General features: G+C 32.6%; 1 protein-coding gene across 1 annotated transcript; it reads right to left on the reverse strand.

Moving 5' to 3' along the window:
* Window positions 1–5,983: 5,983 nt before the first annotated feature.
* Window positions 5,984–15,369, reverse strand: LOC132736675 (kynurenine formamidase-like). Its single transcript, XM_060723865.1, has 6 exons — window positions 15,286–15,369; window positions 13,380–13,483; window positions 9,276–9,356; window positions 8,111–8,246; window positions 7,526–7,630; window positions 5,984–7,036 (listed from the first exon to the last, which is right to left on the reverse strand). Exons 3-6 carry the CDS (start codon window positions 9,281–9,283, stop codon window positions 6,965–6,967), a joined length of 321 nt encoding a protein of 106 aa, XP_060579848.1. The 5' UTR covers window positions 9,284–9,356; window positions 13,380–13,483; window positions 15,286–15,369; the 3' UTR covers window positions 5,984–6,964.
* Window positions 15,370–15,614: the final 245 nt, after the last annotated feature.

Consider the following 15,614-nt stretch of genomic DNA (forward strand, 5'->3'; position numbering starts at 1 on the left):
CTTCTGAAAGTCATGGGTTCGAGTCATGGTCAGGCAGTTTCAGTCAGGGTTTAGAAGTGGTTTTTCAACTGACACATGTTTGATTCATTTAATAGATTGCATTTAATTTGAAATGGACAAAGGCAGTATTGCGTGATACTTTTAGATCTACAAAAAGCATTTGGTACAGTTGATCACACTATACTGCACATGAAGAGAAGTTCTTTTTTCTTCTTCTTCATGGAACTTCAAGCATCTGCCATATGTAATGACATTCTTGCATGGTTCAAGTCTTATCTCTGATAGCAGCAGGTGAATGTGGCTGGTACTCCTTCTCTCTGAATACCTATGGTGTCCCCCTGATGTTCATTTTAGGTCCTCTTTTATGTCTAATATATGTCAATGACATGTCTGGAACCCTAAGCAATAAGCTTTTATTATATGCACAGGCACAAGTATCAGACCTGGGAAGAAAAAATATTACCAGATTGATAAAAAAAACTGTGTTCATCTTAAAAGTGTCACAAACCAAAAAAAAATGTAAATGATGACCCCCTTTAAAAATATACTTTAAGTTAATAGTATATTTTCAAAGGGGGTCATTATTTACTCTTTTTTTTTGACACTTTTAAGATGAACACAGATTTTTTATTAATCTGGTTATATTTTTTCTTCCCAGGTGTGATACTTATGTGCCTGTCATTATATGATGATGACTTAGGTATCCTTGTATCTGGTAAAGTAAATCTTAAGATTGGTTTATTGACTATAAATTGTCTTTGCATCTTGGCAAGACAGAGTCTATTCTTTTTGGTTTAAGTTTCAACTTAAACTGGGCCAAGCCTCCAGGTCACATGAAATGGTACTGCTATAAAGTACACACCTTTTGTTAAGTATTAAGGTGCAAACCTGGATCAAATTCTTTTGGCGTCGCCCTTTGATGCTTTGCATCAATGCTTTTCTTGTATAGTTATTGTACTAATTTTACACCTCCTTGTATAAATCCGGGGACCTGACCTAAATATCTACGATAGCGTTCAATAACAGATTGTCAAGTTTAAACAAGTACTTCATACCACTGACATACGGGTAACTTTAAATGTAGCTTAGACAAAATGGCCGAGTGTTCAGATCATTACAGATCTGTAATTGGAGGTTCTGACGAAGCAGAAGTTATTTTTTGTGAACCTTGTGAACAAGATGGAAAACAGGCAGAGGCTGAAGGGTTCTGTGTTGACTGCCCTGAATATCTCTGTGGACAATGTTACAAGAATCATAAACTTTCTAAAGCTTCCAGGAGCCATGTTCTTCAGGATAAACACACTATGCCTCAAACTGTGAAGGATAAATATGTACAGGATGTTTGTGTTACAACATGTAACCTTCAAGTAGACAAGGTAATTGAATATTTCTGTTCGTCATGTGACATGCTTGGATGCACTACATGCATTATATTAAATCATAGGCAATGTGATAATGTGGAACACATTCCTAAACATGTGAAGGCTCTAAATATCACAGATGACCTACAAACATATATAACTAAGGTTGATGTCATGTCACATCAAGTTCAAGAAGATAGAAATACGCTTAACTCAATGTCAGCCATAGCAGATGATATGAGAGATGTAGCAAAAACTGAGCTAAACAAACAACGTAAAGAAATTAACAAATTCTTTGATAACCTTGAGAAAGAAATGGAGAACAAAATTGATGAAATACATGCTAATACAACTGCCTTCACTAAAATGTCTACAACATACAATGACATGGATAAAGACCTTAAAGAACTTAAAACGAAGATTGATGTGAAAAAGAAAGCTGGCCAACACTGTGAAGCCTTCATAGCTATGAACCAATCAGCTAGGAATACTTCGAAATTTGAAAAACAATTACAAAGTTTACAGGCGGCGGAAAATAAAATACTACAGTATGAACTTCTTCCTTCTCCTCAGATTACAGACATGATGAGAAATGTAACTGAGATATGTAGAATAGAAACTGAAATACATGCAAAACCTCGCAGCAGGAATCATCAAATAACTGCACCAAAACAGCCTTTAAATCTATCAGATATTTCATCTGACATAACTAGCAATATTGTTGTTAATTCAAATATAAAATCACTGACACTTGACACAAAAATACATGTAAACACTGATAGTGATAAGGTATCTCCCTCTGTCGTTGGTATCACATTAACACATCAACATTTTGTCGTTGTTGCTGATAGACCAAATATTACAATTAAAGCAATTGATTTAAGGAAACAAACTGTGGTATCAGAGCTGAAACTAGAAGATACTCCATGGAGTTTGGCTAAAATAAATGAGGACAAAGTTGCTATAGGTACAGAAAATGGAATCCAAATTCTATCAACTTCAAAATCTGGAATATTAAGTAAAACAGAAGGCAGAATATCAGCTAAATTTTGTTTTAGTATTATATATAGCAGTGGAAATTTCATTGAGGCAGCAGATTCATGTATTAATATTCTAAGCAGGGATGGCAAAGTTTTAAGGACAATCAGAAATGACTCTGATGGAAAACAGCTGTTTGATCAATGTTATGGAGTAGCACTCAGCAAAGACCATAATACCATCTATGTTTCTGATTATAATAAAGATTCTGTGACCAGTTTAACAATGGATGGATATATTAAGGCAATATATAAAGACAAAGATCTTATAACACCATGGGGCCTAACTGTTGACGATGAAGACAATGTCTATGTAAGCAGCACAGGAAATAAATGTATTCATCGACTGTCTCCAGAATGTAAAAAACTTCAAATTTTCCAAGATGTGATTGTTCACAGTGTTTTTCACACAAACAATAAACTTTATGTTGGAAGACATGGAAGTATACACATATATGACCTTAAATAAAACAACAACAAAAAAAAACACTGTAAAACAAGTCATAACTTCTAATACTAGGGTATTTGTTTTCATCATAAGTATCATATATTTATTAAAGCTTAATTAACAGGCTGTTGACATGAATTATGGATTGCATTATTGCATAACTAGAAGAGTGATTTGTATAATAATTAATAAATTGCAAGAACAATAAATGTCATACTTTTTTCATCTTTTTGTCTATTTAATTTTGTATCATTTTTATAATTAAAAAAAATAACATATGCCATCAGAGAAGACAAAATGTTTGACTAATTTAATACTGGTTGCCGTAAACAAAGACAAAAGCATAAAAACAAGATTACCATTTAGTCACAATATAATCCTGTCAAAAATGCACTGTCTCATAATAATAAATATGAACATTAAAAATTCCACAATTCATGATGACTAAATACTCACTAGTGAACATTGTGCCAAGTAATTCCTCAATGCATGTAGAAAATAACCTTCTGACAAAATCTTTACATTTATTTACATAATTTAATTTATATGATTTATGAAAGGACTGTTGAAACCTTACATCAGTTAGCTTACATTTTTCTTACATGCAACATTACTTAAAGGCAAAAGAATACCTTTTCACTTTGATCAAGAACAAAGTGGCAGCTCATGCATAGTTAGTTTTTCACTGATTATAAAATATACCATTAATAATTTTCTTGTTAGTTCAATTTAAAGATGAAAATATTGTTTAAATCATGACATTTTCTTTTTATTGTAAATGGTCACACATGCATGGTGCCCATTAGACAGTTCACGCAAATATGTAAAACTGCTTTGATTGAGGTGATATTTTCCAAAGATAAAATGTTTTATCCATATTCATACAAGATGCATAGAAATTGCAAATATCTTTTGATGGATGTGCATCGTGAATGTCTACTGAGCATTTATTCTGCCATTTTATATCTACGAAACGGAAGTTGGACATGTCTTTTAAACGCAACAGAGAACAGTGAAAAATACTTTTATATAAATAAAGGCCCTCATCTGACTATAAAGGCTCAACATGACAAGGAATATTTATAACTGTAAATGAAAGTAGGAAGTAGGCTAAAAATCAAGGTCAACATTTAAATAAAATTCATATCTATGAGAAGCCAACGGTTTCTATTGGTGACACTTGTCGCTATGGAAGGACAGCAGCTGATATGAAAGTCATTGTTGCTAGGGGTAGTCAATGGTAGCTATGGAAGGTAGTGGTTGTAGAAAGTCACCATTTGCTACTGCAGTCACTGATTGCGAAAAGTGAATGGCTGCTATTAAATCACTAGCTGCTTAAGCCAGTCAATGTTTAATTTGAAGATCTATCTACCTATAAAGTTTCATGTTGATATCTCCTATACTTTTAGAGTTATTTCCCGGACAATTTCAAAGTATAAAAATAAACAAAGGGCAATTACTTCAAATTTAGGCAAAACAGAATTACGGTTCTTTTGCATTGCACTTTTACCCAATAAGATCTATCTATCTTTAAAATTTCATGTTGAAATAGAATGTTCAAAGTGTAAAAATAAACAAAGGGCAATAATTCCAAATAAGGCAAGGCAGAGTTATGGTTCTTATGCATTGCACAAATATTCAATGAGATCTATCTACCTTCAAAGTTTCATGTTTTTACCTCTTGTTGTTTTAAAGTTATTTCCCGGACAAGAATAGCGGACGAACAGGCGGGCGAACAAAGTGGCCACTATATGCTCGCCCTTCGTGGAGCATAAAAATTCATAACTATGATGAGCATAAAAAATTATAAGTCAACTGCTGTTATGGATGTCACTTGTCACTAGGAAGGTCAATAGTTGCCATGGAAGTCACTTTGCTATGAACTTTTCTATTGGCAAGGTGTTGTCAATGGTAGCTTTGGAAACCATTGATTGTGGAAAGTCACTGGTCGCTATTGCATTCACTAGTTGCAAAAGAAAGTGAATTATTGTTATGGAGTCACTGGTTTCTATAGAAAGTCAACGGTTGCTATGTAAGTCACTGGTTGCTAAGGCAAATCAATTGTTCATTTGAAAGTAACTGGTTGCTTTGTTGATAAGAGAAGTCAATGGTTGCCGCAAGTCATTGATTTTATTAAAATTATTGGTTGTTATGGAAACTCATTGATTGCAATGAAAGTCACTGGATGCAATAAGAAGCCAATGGTTGCTTTTGAAGTAACTGGTTGCTAAGGAAATAAATTTTTGCTATGGAATTTACTAGTCTATATAAAAAGTTAAAGGTTGCTATGAAAATCACTTAATTGTTGCTAAAGGAAGTATCTGTTTGCTTCAGAAGTTACTTGTTGTTAAGGAAAGTCAATGGTTGCTATAATGGAAGTCACTGTTTGCATATCAAATTTTATAAGTGTTTACTTTTGTATAAAGACCCGTGACCCACCGGAGCTAGGCCAATTTGAACATCTGGCTATAATTTCAACTTGGTACGATTTTGACGATGTTTATACCAAATGTCTAAGTTCTTGGCATTGCAATTTTGGCAAAGTTTTGTTGGTCCAGTTGTTCAAATCTTTCATCAACTTTAACAACAGCATACCTTAACTATTTCTAAATTCTATTTTAGTTCCTGTTTTCCAGACCTATTTACAAATCAGACAGAAACTATTTATGTAATTTTTGTTAAATGTCATCTAATGATCGTTCCTTTGAAGTTTAGTCATAATCCACAAAGTGGTTTTGGAGGAGATGTTGTTTTAAAAAATGTGGATAACCCAACTAAGAAAAGACAAATATACTGCTATCATAAAAGCTCACATTTACGCACTTTGAACAAATAATTATTAAATAACAAAATGTTGCAGAGACATCCATGGATTTATTTAAGATATATACACTCACCATCAACTGGTAAGACCTATAGAAAGTTTTTTTCATTAGTTTTGACAACTTTTTATGTATTAATTATTTTTATAATGCACCAGACCTTATTTTTAGTCTTATTTTTACAATCTTTATGTGGGTTAGGACCCAATGACCCCTTACAGCCTGGCTTCACCCCATGGTCATGTCATTACTTATTGATGGCACTTGAAAAAACCTCAACTTGCCAATATAGGGTAAACAAATATACATAAATAAAATACTTTGACCTTGAACCTAGTGACCCCAAACTACATCCTTAATTATTTCATGCTAGGTAAATAAAAGTAAATGACTTGGAATTAAGCTCAAAATAAGCTTTCTACACAATTATAAAAACATTGATTGAATATTAACATTGTGTACAATATATATTTTATTATGTACATTTATTAAAATATAACAAAGTATAATGTATTAGTTGTATGAACACAAAAGTATTACACATGTATATAAAATTCAACAATCACATAAAATTTTAGTTTCAAAGTATATACAGCTAACTACATGTATCTATAAAATTTTCTTCCACTAAATAAAGATGCTGTTGCAATATTTTCTAACAACTTTTTTACTTCAAATCTGAATATAACAGCAGAAAAGACCATCCAACAATATGTTATAAAGTGATCATATTGTAACAGGATGTGCTGTCCTCATTACCCAGATTCCACTGTCAATTTTTAAACCTTTACTTCTGCAGCTGAAAGATATAAGCAGTATTCCGTGCAGTCTAACCAGGCTCTTTTTACAAAATGTCACAACATTATACATAATTTAGAAGTGTTTAATAAAGTACATGTATACAAAAATTACATCAAACAGGCCACATTGAATTATTGTGATATACTTTAATACAAAAGAAGGACAGATAAGGCTCCTATGTTCACATATTTTGTTAACTTTTACATAATTGCTAACATTTAAACAGTGGTACTTCTTGAAGTTTAACTATACCATGTATTCAAGTTGCCAATATGTTAACTTACTCTTGTACACATAATGAGGTGGGGGGGGGGGGCATTTAGGTAGAGCAGACAACCATCTCTAGCTGGACAGTTTCCTCATATAAAGTATGTTCCTAGCTGGTTCCCAAATTTATATACAATTCACACTACCAGTTTGAAAGACTGGTTCCCTGCACCATTTGCAACTATTCTGATGCGAGTAAAATTTACACAAAATGTTTATATATGTATGCTAAGATAAATTTTTTGCCTGCATCTGGTCCTGTATTGTATCAATGTTCAGATTCATTAACTTTATAACTTCCTGTAAAAAAATAAAACAATAAAATTAAGAATAACGACACATCATTTAAAATGTTTGTATTTCTGGGAAATCTATTAACTAATACATAAAATATAGTGCTAATGATCATATACAAGGTTAGAAAGATTTAAAAAGTTCCTTAAAACCTCTTCCCTGCTTGAACAGAAAGTGATCAGCCTTTGCCGCCAGTATAGATACAGGCTAGCCTGAACAGTCCAGTCTCTATACTGTTGGCTGACTTAACTTTATATTTTCATCTTGATATCCAGAATATTGATAATGGAATGTTCAAAAAATGAAAATTAGGTAAGTCCAAGTTCATTTCACACATTCAGCAAGTTATTTGAAAAAATATTCATTCAATGAAAATGTTCCCATTTTTATCATGTTTATTCTTACTCTTATTGACTGACATTTTTCAAATGACATTATTGAACAGAAGTTTCTATAGTAACGTCTACAGACATTTTATATATAAAGACAAAGTACCTGACTGAGACTGTATTCCTCCAGACGTAGATTTTCTATCACATTAAAATGGTCTGTATCTGGTATGACCATCAACGTAGACTGAATACCTTTTGACAAAAGAGCCTGAAATAATTACATCTTACATTAAACCTTATATAACTATACAAACAAAGGTCAAATAACATTCTTGTATGAATCTTGAGTATTTCTTTTTAATAAGTAAGTTTATGTGTCACAGGTTGAGAAAAATTTGCAGTCAGACCGAGACTCTAACCCAGGACCGTCATAATACCATACCACAGCTCTACTGACTGAGTTATTCAGCTGCTTATAAATATTCTCCCCTATATAGTTAACAGTTCTAAACCGTGACATATGCAATAAGAGAAAACAGCAACTATTGTAGAGACTTGTAACCCTATCAATGACCAGAGCAATATTTTATTTTCTTTGTACTAAGTAAAGCCAGAAACCAGAAAAAAACATGTCCCTGACTTATTATTATACATATTACAGTCATATGTACCTATCTTTGTCATTTAATTATGTGAAATGCATTGACACATTTTGAAAAAAGAATAATGCAAGTAGAAAAGTCCTTACACTGTTGAACTCTGTGCTCTGACGCCTAAATTCGGGCGGGTCATGATCCCCATAGGCAACAATAAATCTACGCTTCTCACTAAATTCTACAATCTTGTCCAGATGTGTCACTGGGCTGTTTCTAACTGCATCTTCTCTGAAATATCAATTAGCTAAAATATCTCTCTGATTTTATACTTAATTGATAAAGCTTTAAAACTAAAATCAATCTCTGATGAGCGATATAACATTAGCTTTATAAGTAAAAACACTCTAATAAATAACTCTGAACTGATATAGCTTTAAAGCAATCATAAACAATGTGATCTCTATATTTGTTTTGCAGGCTCACACTGACAGTTAATTAAAGGTATTAATAGTCTATACATATTTTATAAATGACCATTTCAATGTGAACACTGAATCTAGACTAAATCTAGCAATTTTGTTATTTCTTGAGAAATTTCAAGTGAAACAATCAAATTTATACCATACAACTACAACCAAATTAAAATGTTGCAATCATTTGTTGTTTAAAATATCAAATATATTATCTCAAATTGTGTCCAAACTTATTACCAGTGTGCTATGCTTATAGTTCTATATTTCAGCTAAAGGGTGAAACAAAATTATTCCCCAAGAAAATGAAAAATCAACTTTACTTTTCACACGAAAAGGACCAAAATCATTATATATGACCCATAACGGTCTTATCTTTTCAAAAAGCAAAGATTTTCATAAAAATGTTTTGTATTTTGTTATTTAAATTTAAAAAGAGCATAATGCAAACACAGTTAAGTTAAGACTCTAAGACAGTAAGACAAACTTTATCTATAATCGGTTATGGTTGACAGTATAAAACATAAGCTTTAAGCTTGTATCCGACACGAACAAAATATAAAAATAATATTAAGAACTAAAAAACAAACAACGGTTAAGATAATGATACATACAATAAATTCATTTTGTCATTGTTATGAAATCAGAGCATTTAAAAATGAAAATACAGTCCTGTCTAATGAAGTTGGGATAACAGGGCTTTACAGATATACGTAATACATGATTCAATGAAAAGATAACTAAAATTATTTACAAGCAAAACAGGAATAAAGTGAAATAGAACATTAAAAAAGTTAAACATATATTTCCTAAGAAAAAATACAAAAATGAGAGAGAAAATTGTCACTGTGTCATTTTGAGAGGATCATTTATATATATGTGTTTACTAACGGTGTCAGATCATACACACCACTCACTAACAAACCTCCTGAAAAATAACAAATATATATAAAAAACAATAACATGTTTACCTTATTTCATAAATGTGTAAAATAATGCAAGTTAAACCACATCTTCCACTTTGTTTAAATTTATATTTCAAAATTCACCAAATTGAAGCATAATATGCCCTAAGTATGTGCAAATGTTTGTTTGTTTGATTAGGGTTTACATTGCACCAACACAGTATAGGTCATATGGCAAGGTTCAAGATTTACTAGTGAAGGAAGACCTCGGGTATCCTTCTGTGCATTATTATAGGCATAGACGAGCACCTGAGAAGAACCACCAACATTCGGTCATTATTATCAGATCATTGTGTTGTCAAAATTGTGACTGAAATAAAAAAGGAAAATATCAAAAGTGAAACAGTCTCGTTTAGGAACTATAAAAATATTGATAAAGACGCTTTCTCAGAAGATCTGAAAAGTCTAGAAATTGAACAAATAGACATAAACGAATATGTATGTGATTTTGAGAATAAAATCAAGTTATTTTGGACCAAACATGCCCGAGTCCTACAGAGAAAACTCGTATTACTCGTGCTCAAAGCCATGGTTTCAGTGATTCACTTCTTGAAAAGAAAACAATCATTTCGGAAAGCAGAAAAAACATGGAAAGATACAAAAAACCTGAGGACTATCATTCATATTCAAAATGCCGGAATAAATACTTTATGGAAATTAAAAAGTGGAAAAGCAAACATTCAGCGAAAAGTTTCGGAGTTCAAAGGCGATTCAAAGAAATTATATAAATTTGTGACAGAAATTACCCGGAAGGTAAAGTACCAAAAATCTATGCCGAGCGGCGAGAGTGACAATGCTATTAGCGGATTCGTTTTGCGGACGCATTTTATGAACAAAATTTCTAAAATCAGAGAATGCTTTGAAAACTTTACCCGAACTACAACCGGCTTCGAGTCAAAATGTGGAAAATCTAACAAAATTCGAACGAACTTTCCGAAGAATGATGTGAAGAATCACTAAACAATATGCATCCGAAATCGTGTGAACTGACGTAACTACAAACTGTCCGTCTTTGAAAATGTTTTTGAATGAATTAACTTCCGTTGATAACTTTAATTAGTGAACCTATCGCTCAGTGCAAGGCATCTTTCGCTGAGAAATGGAACAGGCTGTAAGTTCGACCATTGAATAAACAAGTTTTGGACTTGATTGATCTATTTAGAATTATCGCCCAGTCAGTAATCTTCCGTTTCTTTCAAAAGTTAAATGAAAAAGCAGGTCCCCTATTAGTGTTTAATTCCATGCTGAAACATAAACTTCTAACCACAAATCAAAGTGCTTAATAGAAAAAATCATTTCCTGTGAGTCTGCGCTTCTGCGTCTTGTGAACGACGCTTCTGGCGCAAATGGAAAACAGGAGTGACTGCTTTAATCGCGCATTGACTGAGCGCCGCCGCGTTTGAAGGTGACACAGCATTTGATCGACGTGCTCAACAAGCAAATACGGAACTACTCTACCGGCATTAAGCTGGGTTGACTCCTACTTCACCCACGTTCGTTGATAGAGAGAGATATATAGATAAAACCTCGGCATATTCGCGTCACGTCGGCACTGGAGTGTTCTGTTCCTCAAAGGATCCTGTCTTCGGGCCCTGGTTGTATCTTTCGCCTATGCAGGCCCTTTTCGATGACATTCCGCGACGGTCACTTCGTGCTCGCAGACGACATATATGGACAATTGTTTTCTCCAAATTTATACAAAACAGTGAAAAGATTACAATAAGTGTTTAGAAACGCTGGCGAAACAACGAACAACTTGGATGAATTCTAATAAGTTGAAAATGAATACACCTCGAAAAACCGAATTCATTTTTGTTTGGGGGTAAGCAACAACTTACCAAATGTGAAACTAAATCTATCAAAATTGTAAACGATACCATCAACAAAGAAAACTGCATTCGATAATCTGGTGCTTTTCCTCGACGAAAATTTGAACTTCAAAGAACACGTAAAGCGAAATGTAGAACTGCCATGATAAATTTTTATGCGGATCAAAAAACATAAGACAATACCTCACAAGGAAGCGACAGAGACTCTTGTGTATCTTTAGTAATGTCTCACTTAGACTACTTGTAACTCCATCTTATACGGTATCGCAAACTGTGATTTACAAAAGATCAAAGGATTCAAAATAATGTGTGCAAAGTTAGTTTTTTTAAGATGTAAACTATGATAGCTCTAAGCAAGCTTGTTTCGATCTTCACTGGCTGCCAGTAAAGGCAAGAATAAGTTTTAAAATCTTAACTTACATGTTCAATTGTTCGAAGGGAAACGCACCAGATTATCTTACTGAACTTTTAGAAAGCAAATCTGCAAAACGGTTTCTCAGATCATCAAGAATGTGTTGAAAATTGTTAATGTTCCTTTCAGATAAGAGAAAATCTTTCGCAGACCGTAAGCCTTTAGTTACATTGGACCTAAAACTGGTATAATCAATTACCGACAGAAACAGAAACAGTAAAACTATAGAAGCATTCAAGAGAAATCTTAAGCCCCACATGTTCAGGGACTTATTTCAACTTGTTTTAATTCAAAAGTGAAAAAAGCGCAAATGACGTTTGAAATTTTAAAATTCATCAGTTCTGTGATATGTAGTTATATTCTAAAAGTGAATTTTTTTCAATGTGATATTAAGTAATCTTTTATCAATTTTTTATTATTTCTTTGATGCAATGATATGTTCCTTAACTTGAATTGATACCATTTTATCATTTTCATTTAAAAATCATTCAATATTTCCTTAATATCTGCTCATAACACTGTAACCATTTCTTAATAAGTATTTTATTAGAAGTATTTTATTATCATTATTATTGCTGTTACAACGCCATTGAATATGAATGTTGGTTGTAAAATAGGCGTTTAAGTAAATAAAAAAGTTGTCAAGTTTCAAGTTTCAAGCTAGCTGAATAGCTTCCTCACATGTAAGAATCCAAAGTCCCTGTCAGGATTTGAACCCACAGCGTTGAGGGGCAAGTGGTCTGTAGTCATTTGACATGGATGTCCCATGTGCTATTGTAAGATGTGTGAGGACTCGCTGAAAAAAATATGAGAGAAGAAACCAATTAGTATAAGTTGTTAAAAGGATAAAGACTGACTCTTAATGTAACACATATCACCTAAAATTACAGGGGTCAACAACAGGCCATGGGTCATGTCCCTACCAAGTAACAAAAGCCTAGACCTTTGCCTTCTCAAGTTTATGCTTGAACAAGGAATTTAAACACAAATGTCACTGTGACCTTGAACTTTGACTTCATTGGTCCAAAATTTTGGACAGGGTTTGGCAATGTTTTTACTAAGTTAATTGAAATTAGGATAGAAATCCCCCTCAAGTTAATGAATAGGCAAGGATAACACAGTCACTGTGATTTTGACCTTATGACATCAAGCACTGACAGGGGTCATCTACTGACCATGACCAACTTTCCTCCTAAGAAAGAAGACAGCAAAGCTGGTAGTTATCAAGTGATAGAGCATTCATTAATGTGGCTAATGGACAGACATTCACCATACAACTAAATTATTAATTATTGATTAATTAAATTTATTAATTTACATTTTCCCATTATTATTATGTTCTTTGACAAACAAGGTTAATATAACAATTATAGAGAATGTTCCTCCATTCATGAAATTGAATTTCATATATTTTTCAATTATAAACTAGTAAACTATAAATAGTGATAAAATCAAAATCATGTCCTTCAAAATTTCACCCTGTTTTTGTTTTTTCACCCTTCTTTTTGGTTGGATTTAATGTTGCAATTACACAGTAAAGGTCATACAGCAATTTTCCAGCTTTACTGGCGGAGGAAGACCTCAGTCAGGTGCCCCTTAATGCATTACTTCAGGCACAAATAGGCAAACAAGTATAAACCACTTCTGATAGCTAGCTGGTTTGAAGTCAACAATTTAAACCACTCAGCCACAGCTGCCCCTTTCAATCTGCTCTGAGAAAGTGTTAAACTAGCACTAGAACAAACCTTTTATGATACTGTGACTGACCATGGTTTCCTGTAACCAGTTCTGTGACAACATTAAAGCTGCCAGATGGGCACCAGCTGAATGTCCACATAAATAAACAGCACTGTAACAATACATGATTACATTATACAAAAACATTACACAAAAATATTGAAAAATGATGTTACATCAAACAACGCCTTATTAAACATCAAGTTGATAAATATTAAACTTACTTTAACATCACAATATTAAATACTTAACTAACCTACACAGAACACAAAAATATTTCAAACACTTTTAGGCTTCAATCAAATCTAAAACAGCACTGACAGTAAGTAGAGTTTAGCAGATTTCTTGGGGAAAACAGCTGTTTAAGTTTACCCAATATCAATTTGTCAACAGAAAAAAAACATTTTAAAGCTGCATGCCTCTAAATTCAAGGAAATCAACTTTGAGGAAAATGAAATAAACTTTTAAGCAAAATAAAAATATTAAAAAAATATTATAAATCACCATATTTCTACAGCGAGATTAATGCAATAAGGGCTATTTTTGCATAGTTTGACCTTTACTTGGTAATTTACCTAGATTGAACCTGCTGTTGGAAATATGTAAATTACTTTCTTTGTTCACTTGACAATATTTTATCTTTTAATACATTTTCAAAATTTCATAAAAATAAGAATGAATCTGAAGGCATGCTGCATGCTTTAAAATAAACAACACATGTGATTATACACATCAAAACTACTGTTAAGCTATGTGTTGAAAATATCTATGTATTATGTTGTCTAAGAATTTGATGTTTAGAAAATAGATATCAATTCTGAGTGCATTGTTGTAGAATAATGCACGCTTTGCGTTCAAATGTGTAGTAATATAATCACGAAGGGCGATAGGCCTGAGTGATTTATTACAAAGATTTGAACGAAAAACGTGCATTATTATACAATAATGCGCGAAGAATTAATATCTATTTCCATTCTAACACGCCAAGAAAAAATATTATTATTATTATAAAGTTGGACTTAATGTTTGGTGGTTAGATTTGTTTTCGCCTCAGAGTTTCCAATAGAAACGTTCTTGAAAGACCGTTCCAGTGGGTTGAAAAAAGCTGTCGTTAAATCTACCGTGTACGTAGAAACATTTTGAGAATAACGAATTTTGAAAACGTTGATAAAAACTTTGTTTATTTTATTTCAGTCTATAATTTTCCAAGCGAAATTCAAATTATTAAAAACGAAATAAATGTAAAACTTAACTCGTTTGCGTCATTAAAATAGCGTTCTCGATTTGATTGTTTTGCACGTGCTGTTTGGCGCTACATTGTGAAGTCACGTAAACAACACTTTAAACGTCTGTACAGCGTTAACGACTGAATTAAAGATATTGGTGTTCGGATTCATTTTCTTAGTTAGACCATTTTCTTTCATTCTAGATAGTTTTCACAACACATTTGACAAAAAATTGTTTTTATTGATCAGATTTTTCAAACAAAATGGCGCCCTCAATGTGAAAATACACAGGGAGATAATAAGAACGGCGAGTGCATTGTTGTAGAATAATGCACGCTTCGGGCCTTCTTTGTTCATATAGAAAAATTTCCGATAGTGTTAGAATAATTAATATCTTACAAACCTGAGTGCTAAAATCAATTTATATATGTGTCACAGTGTATTTGTAACACAAGATTTGTGCAGTAGAAAAGCCATACCTATGCATATTGGTCCTTTTACCTGACCATGTTACTCATTTCAGCCATATATTAAATAGATTTGTAGTTACTATTGCACAATACCTACATTATTTTCATATTCCTGTATTACAGGGATATACACGATGTATATATATGGTTATGTCAAATGAAAAAGAAACATATTTATAACTCTATACAAGAATGGATTGAATTAAGATTTCACAAACCTTGACCCTCGTCTGGTTGCAAAGGTGAGAACAAAACTAACAGCTTTCTTCACCTGGGATACAATTACATCCATGGTTGCTGGAATATAACAAACAAAGTAATTACTGTAGTAGTAGTAGTAGTTGCTTTTTTAACTGCTTGTGATAATAATTATAGACCTTTAACAACTGTCTCAGGTCTGTTTACCCTGGACATTCTTGCTGTAATCTATGACCAGAACTCTGCCATACAAAATGCTCAATCGCAATAAATTACTAATGGCCAAAAGCTTAAAGATACATTTGATTTTTTTTAAATGAGAACCATTTCCAAAACTGTATCAGATCAC

The sequence above is a fragment of the Ruditapes philippinarum genome, unplaced genomic scaffold, assembly GCF_026571515.1.
Source record: "Ruditapes philippinarum isolate M1 unplaced genomic scaffold, ASM2657151v2 ctg5215_1_1_1_1, whole genome shotgun sequence".
Lineage (NCBI taxonomy): Eukaryota > Metazoa > Mollusca > Bivalvia > Venerida > Veneridae > Ruditapes > Ruditapes philippinarum.